Source organism: Liolophura sinensis, chromosome 4 (assembly GCF_032854445.1).
Source record: "Liolophura sinensis isolate JHLJ2023 chromosome 4, CUHK_Ljap_v2, whole genome shotgun sequence".
In the NCBI taxonomy this organism is placed as follows: domain Eukaryota; kingdom Metazoa; phylum Mollusca; class Polyplacophora; order Chitonida; family Chitonidae; genus Liolophura; species Liolophura sinensis.
In genome coordinates, this window is record NC_088298.1 from 20980077 (window position 1) to 20997934 (window position 17858).

General features: G+C 35.8%; 1 protein-coding gene across 6 annotated transcripts in view; it reads right to left on the reverse strand.

The window, feature by feature from the left end:
* Window positions 1–1566: 1566 nt before the first annotated feature.
* Window positions 1567–17858, reverse strand: part of LOC135464933 (titin homolog) — an 81869-nt gene continuing 65577 nt past the window's right edge. For all 6 annotated transcript variants that reach the window (XM_064742511.1, XM_064742514.1, XM_064742512.1 and 3 more), the window contains 6 exons: window positions 17383–17544; window positions 15312–15623; window positions 8147–8164; window positions 6343–6761; window positions 5172–5191; window positions 1567–4023 (listed from right to left, as the gene is read on the reverse strand). In XM_064742511.1, the coding sequence (XP_064598581.1) occupies window positions 5176–5191; window positions 6343–6761; window positions 8147–8164; window positions 15312–15623; window positions 17383–17544 (927 nt within the window). In that variant the 3' untranslated portion in view covers window positions 1567–4023; window positions 5172–5175. The remainder of the gene's footprint in view (window positions 4024–5171; window positions 5192–6342; window positions 6762–8146; window positions 8165–15311; window positions 15624–17382; window positions 17545–17858) is intronic.

Here is a 17858-nt window from a genome sequence, read left to right on the forward strand (position 1 = left end):
CGTGTAGTCAGCTTATCACAGCCGGCTTGTGTAGTCAGCTTATCACAACCGGCTTGTGTAGGCAGCTTATCACAACCGGCTTGTGCAGGCAGGAACAACATTTCACTTGTATGACAGCGGCTTGAGTGCAGCATAGAACACCAGTTATTTGATTGGTGTTTTATGGCATACTCAGGAATATTTCACTTGCACGATTGCGGCCAGCATTATGGTGGGAGGAAACCCACAACCATCCGCAGGTTGCTGGAGAGGAAGCCGGCAGGAGCTGGACTTGAACTCACAGCTATAGCATTTGTGAGAGGCTCATGGGTCAAATGCACTGCGCTTGTGCGCTAACTGCTTCAGCCGCCAAATAAATAATGTAGGCGGGAACTGTTGAGCAATCAGGTCGTGTTCAAAGATTCAGGACATGACAGCTTTGTCCAAAGAGCATAGTTTTCACCACAGTTTAATCTGTCTGACATTTACCAAATGTATAGATGTATGTACATTTATCAATTTATTGTGAACACAACACCTCTTTTTTTATGTACTGTAACACTGGATGTCCACATCTGCTCATGTTCATTCAATAATCTATTTTTAATATATCATTCAGTTCAATTATGGATCAAAATTTAGTAGCAGAAAATGAAAATTTGACACAAAAAGTTAAGATCACAACAGTCTGAAGTGGTGCCAGAAATTATGCAGTGACAGTGAATGACGCTAGAGTAACATCGCATTTCTAATACCGACACGCAACAGGAAATGTGTGTCATGATCGTTATGATTGTCATGGTCTTTGTGATTTTCATGATTGTCATGATCTTTGTGATTTTCATGATTGTCATGATCGTTACGATTTTCATGATTGTGATGATCTTGTGATTTTCATGATCTTTGTGATTTTCATGATTGTCATGATCGTTACGATTTTCATGATTGTGATGATCATTGTGATTTTCATGATTGTCATGATCTTTGTGATTTTCATGATTGTCATGATCGTTACGATTTTCATGATTGTGATGATCATTGTGATTTTCATGATTGTCATGATCTTTGTGATTTTCATGAGTCATGATCGTTACGATTTTCATGATTGTCATGATAGCCATGATCGTTAAAATGATGCAGATGTACAGGGTATTACACATGCACAAGAATTGCCAGATAAGGTTTGGGAAACTGACAGGTAGCTGTGTAAGTGTTGTGACATAGAGCTACAACTGTACGATCGGCAGCTAGATTCAAGCACATCGCCATATTGGCTTGGGAGATGCTTGTTATCCTTAAGACAAGCTCTATATGGCTCCACTCATACATTGAAAACAATGTATTTTTTTGATTGGTGTTTTACGCCATTCTCAAGAATTCTTCACTTATACGACAACAGCTAGTGTTATGGTGGAAGGAAACCGCGGTTGGTGGGGGAGGGGGCGGTTGGGTGGTGGTTGGGTAATCCAGGACCATCTGAAGGTTGCTGATAGACCTTCCCACATACAGCTGGAGATGAAGCCAGCATGAGCTGGACTTGAACTCACTGCGATATTGAAAAGAATTCAATAACAGATTGTTCATATGTGTATCAAAGTTTTATTACCTTTTGAGGTCTACAATTGAAAGGAACAGCCAAAAAAATATATATACATAAATGCTTAAGTATGAAATATAACATAAGTATGAAAATCAGTAAATTTGCAACTTCCGTTAACTTTACAGTCTTCAGTTCTAATGAAAGTACATTCAGAACAAATATTATTTAACAACTAAGTGCGAGATAAAAAAAAAGAAACAGGTTGTGATTTCACCTTGCATGAATTTGACGCCCACAAATCAGAAAAAAAAAATATATATATGTAGAGTTTTAGATCTGCTGCCTGAGATATTTACAACACGGCATCAAAAATGGCACAGCTGGTCTATAGATTCTCTGCAGGAAACAGTCCAGTTAACAAAAACTACTACATAAATATAAATATTACATCGAAACAATATCTAGAACCAGATATCCAAGTTTTATGAAATTTATGATTTTGTAACACTTGCAAGTGGAATGTAAATCTAACTCTTGCTCCTGAAACCATTGATACAAGACATTTTGATTGCAAAATCATTATTCTTTCTGTTTGTTACTCGCATTATCTTGAGTTAATCAGAAACGGTGAATTTACTTGTTTTAGAAAATGAAGTTACAGTGCACTTTTGTATAAAAGTTATTCACAGGAAAAGAAAACAACAAAGAAAATAATTAAAAATAAGGAAAAAAACTGAAGTAGATCATGTTGTTATTGGTTGTTTAATAGCAACATTTTAAATTGTTATTTGAGTATTATAACGAAGACAAAAATTTAATTCAGCTGCACTTTTAACTGCCAGTAATTAACACAAGAATACATGTATTAATTTTGAAAAAAAAAATTTATGTATTTATGTGAAAAAATGGTGGATATGGTGGATTTCCCCCAGAAAGTCAACCGTTTTAGTTACACATGAATAATAAAAATGAAAAATAATTATGCTTGTTACAGGGCCTCATTTTAGACATGAGTGTGAGGCTAATTTACATATTCATATAGTATGCCCAGTGCATTGTGTGGGGGGAAAAAATCCACTAGCATGAGATTTTCAGAAGCATTAATAACATATGATTTCCATAAACATGCTGGTTCATGACATTTTCATTAATTCTGCAACATCAAAAGCAAATTTCTGGTGCAATTGGGGAAGCAGTATATTTGTTAATCCTGTAAGGTGGCACGAGTGTGAAGAATGACCTCGAGCCATTGTTACGTCAAGAATGGATTACAGCGTAACGTCTACACCATTACAGTGTATAAGTTTCTACTGTACCTTTGTCCTGTCTTTGATGTGACGTCATCATGATGAGCTGGGAAAGGTATCATTTCACATCAATAGGGGAGTTTCAAATTTGAACTCTTTTGTCACTGAAGGTAAAAAGGGTCTTTCAGTATCATGTGACCTGTGAAAAATGTTAGGCAACCAATGAAGACATTAATTTACCGATCACTTGTCTCGCCGTGTTTCAGAGTCACAAATGACACCCCTTTCTTGTAGAAACTTCTGAAGTTCACAAACGTTCAGCACCTCAAAATTCTCCATCGTAGGTCCACTTTACTTAAAATTTGCGAGACTTTTTTCAGACACCCATGTTATAGTAAATATCATCCTGCAATAGTTACCTAGCATTTTTTTTTTGACAAGTCACATGACACAGTAGGAGATTTTTTTTTTTACCTTCAGCGATAGAAAAGTTTGAACTCCCCTATAAAAAGACGTCAAGGTTCTGATGCCGGGTGTTTGACAGGTCCCCATTAATGCCAGCAGTAGTCTACCCAGACATGGCATGAAGGTTTTGCCTCATGATGTAAATATGCAATCTGAAGCAATCTGAAGCAATCTGAAGCAATTTGCAAGTCACAGCTGCCAAGTATCAGGCTTATTCATCATGTATTACCATCACATAATGCTTGGAGAAATAATTGACATTTACACAATATTGGAAAAATCGAGCTATACTAGTATCTAAAAAATATTAAATCATTATCAGAGTTCGAAAAAATGCCCAAAAAAATCTGACAGTTGTTTCCTCCTCTTATCTAATGTTAGACATACCTACAAACATAGACAAGATAGGCAATTAACACCAGTAATTAAACCATCTGGGGATGGGTCACATGACCATCATTTCATTGTCACTCGGGAATCCTTAACTGCCATTTTGAAGCAATTTCTCTCTCCCTTCAAACACATGAAGTGAAAAAGGAACAGCTTAATTAGCAATCCTTAAGGTCATTTGGATCATCGCCAAAAAAGTTTTGTGCACTTTTAATCGTGCCACAGTTTATATCACTTGAAATAACATTGACCAATGTAACATGTATTATTCTCTCAAGTGAATTGAATGTATTTTAATTTTCCATTGCTCAAATTTAACATTCCCAATGAATAGTTCAATTCCTGTGATATTCTGTAATCACATGATCCTTCAGTGACGTCTTGGATTTATTCTTTGCCAACCTGCAACAGAAAACAAAGCTAATTAGCAACTATATTAATGTATGTAATTTATGAAAATGAATTTATTTAATAATTTAAAATTAATTCACTCATAACTTGTATCTGATTACTATAAGAAATATTCCACATGAATTCAATAACTAACTGCTGCATTTCTCAATTCAGATAAACTTAAACACAAACAGAAACATTTCAGATGCTGTGAATGCAATTAAATAATTTTTGTGGAAACATAAATTATTTTCTACAAAAATTTACAAACATATGTGATATATTTGTAAATGTGATTAGACAGTTCACATGGTATATTTTTCAATATTGTGTATGATAACACATGTATGTAAAAATGTCATAGAAATGGGTTGTGGCAGACTTTCAGTGACAAACACAGGAAGCAAAATAAGAATTCTATACTGAGTTCATCATTAGACACCACAGCATGAAATTTAAGATTGTTAAAGTATTCATATTTCTTTGAGAGTTTTAACCAAAGGACAGCAGAATCTATAAAATTATCAACTAAAATTTCAGCCAAGAAATACAATGGAATTTTGTACATTCTAAACTGAGCCTGGAAAAAAAACAAGCCATTTTACAGGTGTGAATCTACATTAAAAATTTATGCAGAGCAGAAGAAGAAGTAGAAAGCTCCAATAAGCTGACACAAAGCAAGCCATACCCAAAGAGACCAAGCCAGTCAGACAGTGAGTTATAAACCTGCAGACAGATGCACTTGTACTTTCAGCCAATGAAACTGTACGTTACAAGAAAAGTAAAGCAACCAAAAAAAAAACAATCATGCAAATTACTACCAAAAGTGGCCAATCTTTCTTTAGAGAAAGTGATACTAAGGAGCAGAAGGCAAAGAAATTTTCATCAAACACCATGTTCAATGCTTCAAAGAGTAACTTTGTTCTAACAGCACAGCTCCTATGCTTGACAGGGGAGATAGTAAGTGCGCCTGTGCACAATTACCTCCCCTTGAACAAGCTGGGAATAGTCGGCAATAGCTAAGATAGGTAATAGTAGATACAGTTTGCTGCAAATAAATGTTTCAGCAGCAAGAAGCCAAGAATGGCAGAAAATATGCTAAATTATCCGATAAGATGAAGAATTAAGTTAAATATAGAGCTGGTTTATAAACTTACGTGCTCAAAAATCAACTTGGCTGAAAAAAGACGGAAAACACACCAGGTGTTGCATTACAATGCTTTGTAAATTACTGTGGCTCCGGATATTTTCAAACTTCGATGTAATGGCACGTAAATGTGAAATATTCTACAGAAAGTTAAGCAATTCTGACACTTTCTGGGTATGATATGCAAATTTTGTTTTGTAAACCACAGCTTTCCCGAACATAATCAGAGCTGATGATGCAACCTGTTTTTAAAAACAGCAGCAACCATTTGGGTTGATTTTGCATCATTTCACAAACATGTTTTGAAGCACCAGTTATCATTTCACAAACATGTTTTGAAGCACCAGTTAAAATTAGATATCCCTTATTTTGAGTCTGTAAATGCTGAAGAAAGTGATGGCCCAACAAAATGGCCACTTCTATAAATTACAGCTTCTCAACAATGCGGTTGCTGTGAGTTCAAGTCCAGCTCATGCTAGTTCATGGTCGTGGGTTTCCCCCTGGCTCTGCCCAGTTTCCTTTCACCATAATGCTGGCCTCCATCGTTAAGTGAAATACTCTTGAGTACGGCGTACAACACCAAATCAAATAAATAAATTTGGCTAATATGTTTTTAGATTATACTATGCACTTTGTCATTATTGCCAATATTTTCTCAGTATCGAAAGAAAAATGTTTTTATTATATGTACTGTTAGATTTACTGATTGTGTTTAATGCTCAAGATTTTTCACTATATGACAGCTGTCAAGTTTAAGTCTGGCAGAAATGCACAGTTAAAACCTACTGTAATCCTTCAACCTTTTCACAAATTTGCGAGGCGTTTGTTCAACCATATTCTCAAGGACTTATCCTGTGTAGACTGATAAAATGATACTTTTGTGAAGCCCTGAAACTGGCCAATCCAGCTAACGTAGTTAGCTCTCCACAAATCAGACTTAAAATGCATAAACTGAAAGATGATCTTTTAAATGTGAAATGGTTGAGGAATGAGGGTATTGTCTCTAGTTCCTTTTCAAGGTTGTTATTAAGTTTTTGTCATTAATTCCTCTTCAGGTAATTCCATCCAGTCAAATCACTTTTCTTATCGTGAACAAAAAGGTTTGTTTAATAATGCCCTATATGAAAACAGAATGTATGTACTCGTGATGTAGCTGCTGATTGGTACGTTGTCAAGACTACCTTTGGTCTCTCAGCATTGACGGGAAAGAATCGGTCACCAAATCATCTGAGGCAATTTCATCTTGGATTCTTTTGTCCCAGAATGCAGCACGAGCCATAATGGACCCCGTTTTTATCTTCGGACTTATGGGGGATTTCGGAATTGCTCCACTGCTGGAGTCGAATGACTCTCGTCTTTCAAAACTTGAGGCAGTCTGCTGATTGCCTGCAGAAGTTTGCACAACAGGGGGTTGAGGCGCTGGGTATTTCTTGCTCCTGGCACCCAGTTCTCTCCCTTTGCTATTTGTGTCTTGAGATGGTGCTGTGTGCATTATCGTCTCCAACTGAGGTTCAACGTCACTGGACTCTGAGCTCCGATTTCTCTGACGGAATTCCGCCAGTCGTTGTTTGTTGAAACTTCTGGCAGTGATGCTATGTACCTGTAACCATGGAAACACTGAATACAGACAAAAATCAACAGTTCCATAAATTCTACAGGCATGACGACAATCAATGTGAGTTCTGTTTAATCCTTATTGGTTTTTTTTTTTTTTTGCCATTTTGAAAATAAGTATTATAAATTCACTCTGCATGAATTATGGTTTATAACTAGTAGTCTGTTGACATGTGACAGCATGTTTTATAGCATGAATATTCTCCTGCCAAATACTATCATCAGTTTCAGACACAAATTGTCTCGGTTAGAATTTGTTAGAGTTTCTGGTTTTTTTTTATCTACATATTATTAGTTAAACTAAACTAGAAGATAAACAGAACTAGATAGCAAAAAAAACCAAAAAAAAAACCAACAATCTACTGTTTGTTGACTATAAATTAGTATGTTACAATTCTCCTGTTTGTAGAGAACAATATGGTAACGCACAACGTAAAGACTGAATAGTGTTTACAATTACAGCCCATTTCTGATAAATAAGGATTCAACCGAGGGTCACAAGGATTAAAGAGACAAATGAAAGTCCTAATTGTTGTTATATAGTTCAATAGGTATACAATACATGGTATCAAAAAGAATATACGGTACGCGGTACAGCCTACAGGCAATTGGGTGCAGTAGAACATGAAGGAAACCAAGTACAACATGAAGGAAACAAAGTACAGTATCAAGGAAACCAAGTACAGTATCAAGGAAACCAAGGACTATATGGATAAAACAAGTGCAATATGAAGGAAACCAAGTACAACATGGAGGAAACCAAGTACAACATGGAGGAAACCAAGTACAACATGGAGGAAACCAAGTCCAACATCAAGGAAACCAAGTACAATATAAAGGAAACCAAAAACAATATGAAGGAAACTTATACATTATAAAGGAAACTGAGAACAACATCAAGGAAACCATGTACAATATAATGGAAACTGACTACAACATACAAACACAATGTTGAATAAGAAGTAAACGGAGTGCAGTATGAAGGAAACCATAGTGCATTACCAATGACACTTTAAACATTTTAGCCTGACTTAATACAGAAAGAGACCGTGTGTGAGAAGGGCTGGGGGCTAATATTGGGAGACGGAGCTGGAGATTTCCATTACAACATGGCCATAGTCACTATTAGAGTAGACTTTCCAACATGTCTTGGTCCTTCAACACACACAGGATGTTTCTGGCATCCAGAACTATCAAAAAAACTACTTCCCTTAAATTTTAAGCAAGCTCATTGCAGGGTAAGGGGGCTAACAGCAAACTAAAACAAAGCAAGCACGTATTGTACTAATGTTGTCAGACATACAACTGGATATTTCTTTTTAATAGTATGATTTAGTTTAAGGCCTGAGAAATGTTTTTTGGCATACTTACGGCTTTGAGGTTTGGATCCTGATCCAATCAAATGCAGCCAAACAGAATACATAGAATATTAATTAGTATGGAAATGAGGCTAACATGCTAGTTGTTCAGCCAATCAGAATGAACATAACTTGTCATGTGTATATAAACAGCCAATCACAAGGCCATGCTCAATATAGGTAATTTCTATAATATGCCATGCAGGCAAACATATTGACATTTAATTGAATGAAAATCATGCTAAAAAATGGAGAATAATTCAGGGAATCATGCTGTAAACTAAGTATATGTATATACATGTAAGTAAATAATTTGTTGTAAAATTAAATGTTTTTAACATGCAATAATACAAGGAAACAACTGACAAAAAATGAACAAGTCATCTAATACCTGTAAATAAACATGCATACCTCTATGTTATACTATGCACCTTTACATACACACAAGTTTTAAACTATAATTTCTGTGCTTCAAAACTGAATAATTAACAAATGGCCTACTATCACATAGATCAACTAAGAGTAAACATTGTGCACATTTTTGGAGGTTTTTTTGGAACAGGTAAAATTTATATAAATTACAATAATAAAAGTATTTTTTGTGGTTCTACTTATTTACAAAGTTAAAAAAAAAAGCTCTCATGCCATTCGTCTTGGTTACCTGGCATAAATGATGGAAAGTAACCTTAATTATAACATCTATTCAAGCTCTTATGCGATTCATGTATAAATTTCCAGGATTTTTCCATGACTTTTATATAAATTTCCCGGATTTTTCCATGACTTTTATATAAATTTCCAGGATTTTCCCATGACTTCTAATAAATTTCCCGGATTTTTCCATGACTTCTAATAAATTTCCAAGAATTCACCACGACTTGTACATCACTTTTCAGGGCTTCTCCAGGACTTGTACCTAAATTTCCAGGGCCAAAAATGATAACTGCTCACCTCAAGAAGAAGGGGCAATATATGATATGTGTAAATGACTAGAATTCTTAAAAAGTCTGAATTAGTTTCCTCTTTCATGATTCATGTTTTCCTCTTTCATGATTTATGTTTTTCTCTTTCATGATTTATGTTTTCCTCTTTCATGATTTATGTTTTCCTCTTTCATGATTCGTGTTTTCCTCTGTCATGATTCTCATCTGGGAATCTGTCGACATTAAGCTTTCCATAACGCTTTTTGTACATATTGTAGCGGTCGAGCAGAGTGAAGGAACCAAGGTAGACATAATCCACTGGTAGTTCATTGTAATTTTGTCAGATAAATACCATGAGAGTCAAATCCACACAAGACTGAGTATTAAAGCACTGAACACAAATGGTAAAATGGCAACAAACATGAAGATGATGTGAAGCAACCATATTTATGACATCTGTTCAAGCTCTTACGTCATTCGTGTTGGTTTTCTGTTATAATGCAAAATAAAACATGATTCATCTTTAACCATCTCGGAATGGACAAAAATCTTGGACAAAAATGTTCTAATTTTGTCGAAAATAGTTGAAACAGCCCAAAGCTAAAGCTTGATGCTTAACTCCACATAGTGAAACAATGTAGCAAATTTGATCAAGAACTGAAGAGCACAAAAGACATCTGGAAAACTCTTACGGATGGGAGATACCCTAAATGACCTAAACCTGCGCCCACAAAAATGCCTTTTCAAGGCAAATAAATGTCACAAAATATTATCACTGATCCTGAAACTTACAATTTTCCACTAGAATATCACCTCGAGTTTCAAGCAAACCTGAACACCTTTCTAAAATCAATAGAACTCTCAGAATCAGGAAATATGGATAAGTTAGTCACGGAGGAAATTCATGGTCGTTTAGTTTACCAGTAAACCTAGAGTACTCTCCCTTACCCTTAGGGGACTTCATAAAGACACTGGGTGCAAGTATTCAAAACTAATGGTATTTTTCAGAAATAGCCTTTGTTTTGATTCGTTTTACATTAATTCACGTGGTTTCTTTTTTCCGGTTCCTACTTAAGAATACTTCAGTTACATGACATTCAGGTTAAATTAAGCATTAAGGAGACTAGGCTTGGTGTGGAGAAAACCAGGAGGCAAATTCAATTCCAGGACTTCTCCAGGACTTGTACATAAATTTCCAGGAATTGTACATAAATTTCCAGGACTTGAACGTAAATGTCAACGACTTCTCTAGGACTTGTAAGTAAATTTCCAGGACTTGTACATAAATTTCCAGGACTTGTACATAAATTTCCAGGACTTGTATGTAAATTTCCATGACTTCTCTAGGACTTGTGCATAAATTTCCAGGACTTGTACATAAATTTCCAGGACTTGTACATAAATTTCCAGGACTTGTATGTAAATTTCCATGACTTCTCTAGGACTTGTGCATAAATTTCCAGGACTTGTACATAAATTTCCAGGACTTGTACATAAATTTCCAGGACTTGGATGTCGGTTCTCTAGGACTTGTACATAAATTTCCAGGACTTGTACATAAATTTCCAGGACCTGTACATAAATTTCCAGGACTTGTACATAAATTTCCAGGACCTGTACATAAATTTCCAGGACTTGTACATAAATTTCCAGGACTTGTATGTAAATTTCCATGACTTCTCTAGGACTTGTACATAAATTTCCAGGACTTGTACATAAATTTCCAGGACTTGTACATAAATTTCCAGGACTTGTATGTAAATTTCCAGGACTTGCCTAGGACTTGTAAATAAATTTCCAGGACTTGTACATAAATTTCCAGGACCTGTACATAAATTTCCAGGACTTGTACATAAATTTCCAGGACTTGTATGTAAATTTCCAGGACTTGCCTAGGACTTGTAAATAAATTTCCAAGCCGTTTTCAGGACCTGTACTATTAGTTACATGGTTACTCAGTGAAAGTATATTAAAATACGTGGTGTTAGTAATCCTATTAGGTGAGGCATCAGCTGAGCCCAATATGAAGGTTACAGACATCACATATTTTTGTATCCTATCACTGAGTAAGTATTTCCAGGAATTTATCCTGCAAAAGTCCCATTAATTCAGTTCAGGGGATCATTCGCTTGAGTGATGTGACCATTGTTTTCACAACCGAACCAAGGCAGATAACCTACTGAGCAGACACATTTCACGTCTGCAGGACTCAAGAATATACACATCCTTCACGTGACCATTGTTGTCCAATGAAAAGGCAGAATTTTCTTGTCTGGTGCAGGATAAATAAATTTCCAAGACATCTCCTGTACTTGTACATACACTTCCTGTACATATATTTCTAGGACTTCTCCAGGACGTACATAATTTCTGAGATGTATTCAGGGCTTGTTCATAAATTTCCAGGAATTCTCTAGCACTTCTCCATTACTTGTATGTAAACTTCCTAGATGTCTCATATACTTGTACATAAATTTCCAAGGCTACAACACAACGTAAATATGCAGGACTTCAAGGACATAAATTTCCAGGGCTACACCACAACATAAATATCCAGGATTTCAAGGACATAAATTTCCAGGGCTACACCACAACATAGATATCCAGGACTACTCAAGGACATAAATTTCCAGGACCACTTGTAACAGACCTAAAAGCATCCCCCATGGCAGGATTGGGCCATTTTACTTAAAGCAAAACTAAAAGTACCTCTCGCAGGAGGATTGGACCATTGTAACAATTAAAAGTATCTTTTGGAGGAGGATTGGACCGTTTCACTTGTATCAACTAAATGTATCTCTCCCAGGAGGATTGGACTGTTTCATTTGTAACAACTAAAAGTATCTCTTGCAGGAGGATTGGACCATTTCACTTGTAACAACTAAAAAAATCTCTTTCAGGAGGATTGGACCATTTCATTTGTAACAATTAAACGTATCTTTCGCAGAAGGATTGGATGATTTCACTTGTAACAGCTAAAAGTATCTCTCGCAGGAGGATTGGACCATTTCACTTGTAACAACTAAAACTATCTCAAACAGCAGGATCAAACTAACTACTGAGACAAACTATAGAATGACGAATAACAGCTCTTGAATGAATAAGGCTTACTGCCACCTCACAGTCACCTTGTGTCCAGCACAGCTCTTAAAAGTTTACAACAAAACATTCCGCCGTAGTTATAAAGCAATATATTTTAATGAGAAATGTCAGAAAGTGGTACAAATGTAGGAATGAGTTAATATATATATATATATATATATATTTGTATGGTACAATATAGGTATGAATGAATATATATGAATTTATATGTATACCTATATGTACAGTGTATATTGACATATACATGAAAGACAATTAACGAAGCATCACTGCTTTTGGTCCGCACATTATACCATGATCTACAGCTATGAAGTTTCACCCATTGAAAAAGAAATGTTCTCCATCTATAACCATATCATCAATATATATGTATTTATATATCCATATCCTTCAGTAAGTCTTTGTCCAGTGAAAAATCCATGAATTATTGGATCAGGAGAAAACCTGATTGGAGTAAACCACAGTGCCTGAAGGAAACCACGGTAAGTAGCAGAAACAAGAACCACAGTGCCTGAAGGAAACCAGGGTAAATAGTGGAAACAAGAACCACAGTGCCTGAAGGAAACCACGGCAAGTAGGGGAAACAAGAACCACAGTGTCTGAAGGAAACCAGGGTAAGTACAGGAAACAAGAACCACAGTGCCTGAAGGAAACCAGGGTAAGTAGCGGAAACAAGAACCACGATGCCTGGAATACAGTTAATGGCAAATGTCGGAGTCTGCAGGTACAGAACCAACAACTATTCCATCCACGTGATTTGTAACCACGCAGCCAGACTCCTCTCTTCCCCCAAGAAAAATCAGGGGGTAAAGCTGATGTTCCATGCTACATGTAGTAATGCTGTGCTGTCTGTGACAAACACCTCTGATTAACTAAAATTAGATCTCCAAACATGTAATGTCTACACGCTTTGCAGGAGTTACTTCCCTTGTTTCGCTATCTTAATCAAGAGTTATTTCCCTTGTTTCCTTATCTTAAGCATGTTGTCTTACTCCTTGGAAACTTGGCAAGAAAATCACGAGGTGTCCTGACCAGACAATTATAGGTGGACATTCGTCTGTTAATAAAAAACTTCATCGGGTGCTGTTTTTGATTTCCCAATTTATTAACCTGAGAGTTTTAAATGCTGTTTCAACATTTTATGGACTTGATATTATTCAGTGTTTTGTACGATAAAGCTTAAGCTTCACATTCTCATGGAAAGAATACTTAAGTTAATTTTTTCTATAAAATACAAATAAAGCCTAGAAAAGGCCAAAATTTTGATTAACAATATCACAACTTCTTATCACAAAAATGTCATTCAATATTGTGAGAATGGAAGTTTTCAAAACCGACTGTATTACCAAACAAATGTAACAATTACAATACTGGTCTTCAATTCTAACTCCATTTCATTATTCAAAATATCAGTAAAATACTGTCAACTCTTCACAGCTGCTGGTCTTGTATTATTGGTTTAAGTCTCCGCCAAATACCTTACATTCCTGCAAAACTTGCCAAATAATCAGGGCTTTAGGCTATTCCACTTGCATGCAAAAACAAGTATCTCTAAAATGTCACATTTTCTGTAAAAATTTCATTTCTATCTTTTTTAAACAACTATCAAAATCAATTTTAAAGCTGAAAACTTGATGGAAAGTTACTTGTACATACTAACATGGCAGATTTCTTTCCGAATTTCAAGTTTGACAACAATGGCTATTGCAATATGCCTAAATTTTAATTTTTTTTATCTGGGAATGCATCTTAACATTGTCAGTTACAGTGAAATTAGGGATTTTCAACAAATTAATTGTTTAAGCGTCTGACTCCTTATATATCACAATCTACACGTATCCATTTTACATAAGGATGTGAGATTCTGAAAATACTGCTTTTAGTTATGTTGGAATATCTTGTATTTAAGTTTTCACAAAAAATAAGAAAATAAGGTTTAATAGTTAAAACTGCATTTTTACCCTATTTTGTGGAGTCAATGAGCTCAACTCTGACAAAAAAATACAATACAAAGTAATACATGTATGCATCATACATACATATGAAAGTTACATAAAAACAAAAGCTTTTGTCTGTGGATCACTGAAAGGAAAGTAATACTATTCAAATCGGGGGTGTTGGGGGGGGGGGGGCCTCAAAAATACATACGTGTTATCTTGACAAACTGCCTTTCACTTTAATTTTTATTGTTCTCTTGTTACGTGAAATGGCTTATGAATCTGTTAAAAGCGAGTGTTCAATAAATTAACTCCAGCATTTCAGCACAAGCTTGCTAGTTACAAATTAAAGCTGTCAGTCTGCCAGTTAGCATGGAGTGACGTGAGCTTAAAACCACAGCACAGCACTACTTGAGTCAAATTCCAAACATGTGACATCAATGCAAAACGTGATGTATACGGATGGTATGATTGATGACAGGTTACACTAAGACACTATGATTCAAGCTGAAATACACATAAATGGTACACATGTAGTGTTTTGATCTCTATGGAAAACGTTATGGTTCCTAAACAAAATGTTACAACTTACACATTTTACGTTTTTTTTATGTACTTACATGTATATATGAATTATTTTTTCGACTTCTTGTTTAAATAATGTAATACAATTATTAACATGACCATGTCAAAGTTTCCTGACTTTATATACCTGAAGCTATATGCCCCAAAACTTAATTATTGCCCAAATCAGACTGAAATTTTCTGATTCAAAGTCATGTCATGAGAAGTTGTATATGTTTTTAAAGCCAATATTTGCAGCCCTTAATTGCCACAACCTACAAAAAAGACGTCAACAATGTATCAATATTATCATACTCTTCCCTGAAATTCTATCACTGACCAGCAAAATAACAAATTAGATGTAAAAATACATTACCTAAGTAACACAACTTGAGATTTCTAAAAACACAAATTGTTGATCAACTTTCTTTTACCCTATTAAATTTAAATCCTTATCTTCCAGCCACCATTGAGACAAACAGGAAGTAAGAAACACCCGCCACCTACAGGGCAGTCACAGTCAAGGGAGATAATTGAAGTGGTGCAAAAGTGCATGCTGTGAAACATGAACAAAGTTAATGAGTTTAGATGAGTCGGTTAATGTCCATCTCCAAGGGATACACAGAAACAGAAATCAGTATTTCTTGCTAACCCGTCTGAAGGCAGATTCTCCGCCGCCATCATCTCGATCAGAACTACTGAACATGTTCTTCAGTCGATTCACAGATGGCAGCTGATACTGACGTGCATCGTATTCTGACTGGCACGGAGGCACGTCTCTCTCTTTTGTCTCGCTTACAAGACTTCGTTTCTCACTCACACCCGATGACTCCGGCTTTTGAGCGGATATGCTGATGGAGCTATCTCCGTATTGCTTCATCCCTCTAGACCTTGGTTTCGGGATCTGCTGTCCAGCTGGTGCGTTATTCCTCAACTGAGCGACCACAGTTTCCACACGGTGAACCTAAAAATATCCAGAAGGATAACATAATTACTTTTTCGAAAAAATATGATAAAATCCAAATCAACAATTCTGAAATAAAAGGGATTATGTCCACACAAACTTAAACAAGTCAAATAAGAGACTTGTTCGCTGGCATTGTGCTAATTTGTGCGAGACAATTTGCCTTTCTCAGTATCTGTTAACATCATACAAAAGCACAGATACTTAAAAAAAAAAACTGAGAAGTCGCATATCTGACGTTAAAATACTTCAAAAAAAATTTTATTTGTCAGCTTCAGGATACGATAATATTTTGTGGAAATATTGAAACATCAAATATGCGATTTCTCAGATTTTTTTTGGAGCACCATTATGCCAAGCTTGTTGGTGGATCAACACCTTTTTTCAGTATCTGTCAACTCGTCTTCAAAGGAGAAATGTACATGTACAAGACTGACATCAGCCATACTGGATCACATTGAGTGACGAAAGTCAATCACAGCCCTGGTTTTATGCAAGGAAATTTAGTATGTATGTGTACACTTTACTTGGGGCTTGGGCCAAACCAGTTTTAATTGTTGTTTTTTTTTTTTACAAGCAGAATAAATCTCTTTTCAATGTCAGAAGAGGGTGTATCAAAATGCAAACAAAACAATTAAGCCATCTGCGGAAATTTGTGAAAAATTTAGAATACCTCGTAATTTTTCCTGATGAAAACATATTTACATGATGGGTAAGAATTGAAAAACAGGAAAATCATAAAACATCAAGGTTGGATCAGCACTGAAATCAGAACTTAAACTGATGTCGCCTCTGATTTGCTTTAAATTCCTTCATTCATAAACCTAATTATTCTCACAAAACTTCAATAAACACGCATTCTTAAAGAACTGCTTCTGCAATAGCTGTCCCCTGCCAGCTGAACCAAACAAAATGCACTGTATACACAGAAGTCACTGTCCTAACGGGGACAAAAATGGCCACAGTTTTGCAGAAACAAGTCAAAACTTGAACCTGATCTGTAATGCATCAAGGTGAAACCATGTGTAATGTTTCAATCCAAAATGAATTAAACTGTTATGGAAACAAAAAAAAAACAAAAAAAATCTGGAAAATCTGGAAACTGTTCTGCATCCACACGTCAAAACATACATTTGTATACCAGCATTTAACCAATACAGACGTCCCAAGTCAATAACCACAAGGCCAAATGGAGGCTCGAGGACGAGCTACACAGAAGGTCCAAATAACAGTAGAACCCATTGTTAGAATTAGATACAATTTATAGGATACTGAAATACTAAAATTTCACCCCGAAAAAAAAAGACAAATGGAAGTCATTATCCTACTTCCTAGATCACCGCACCTGAAGACACCCTTTCTGAGATCAATAGAGCTTCTAAAGATTCGGGTAAAATGTGCTAGGTAGTCACAGGGGAAACTTGATGTCATCGACATCCTTTGGCATAAAAGCAGTTACAAATCCTATTACAAATCCTGTCATAATTCTATAGCAGATATTTTCTCGTGACATTGCAGAGCATGTGTACTTCATGTAAGTGTTAAGTGAACACGTACTCCGATAATTGTGACGTAATATAAAAGGTAAGAACAAACAGCTCACAGCTTTGGACTGTCTTGATAAGGAGTTTATTAAGGAGGCAGAAAATAGTTTTAGAGTTGCCCTTTCCCAAAACTATGTCATAATGACTCAAACATATAATGCACAGATCGAGACACCCCCAACAGGTAGAGATTAGTAATTACAATGTTTTCTTACCTCGTGTTCACTCTGTTCCACCTGTGCAACAGTTCTGGCAACTTCATCTTCCAAGTCAGACAGGCGATCAGAAGCCACCTTATTCTCCGCAGTTTTCAGCTTTTTCTCCAGACTTCCGATCTTCTCCTCCAGGGAGTAAACCTTGCCGGCCGTCATGTAGATCTGGATACAAATGTCGGTTATTAATTATTCATCAATGATGTTAATTTGGATATAATTCAATTCTGTTATTTAGCAATTAGAATAAGTTTTCTAAGCGCAGGAAATGCTAAACACCTTGTCTGCTTAAGAATTTAACAAACTTTCAGGTTGTGGGTTCCCCTGGACTCTGCCTGGTTTTCTCCTGTCATAATGCTGTAGCAGAAGTGAAATATTCTTGAGTATGGCGTAAGACACCAGTCAAATAAATAAGTAAATAAAAAAAAATCATTGCCTTCTATCATGAATTAACCCTTAAATTGTCTGAGAAGTATTTC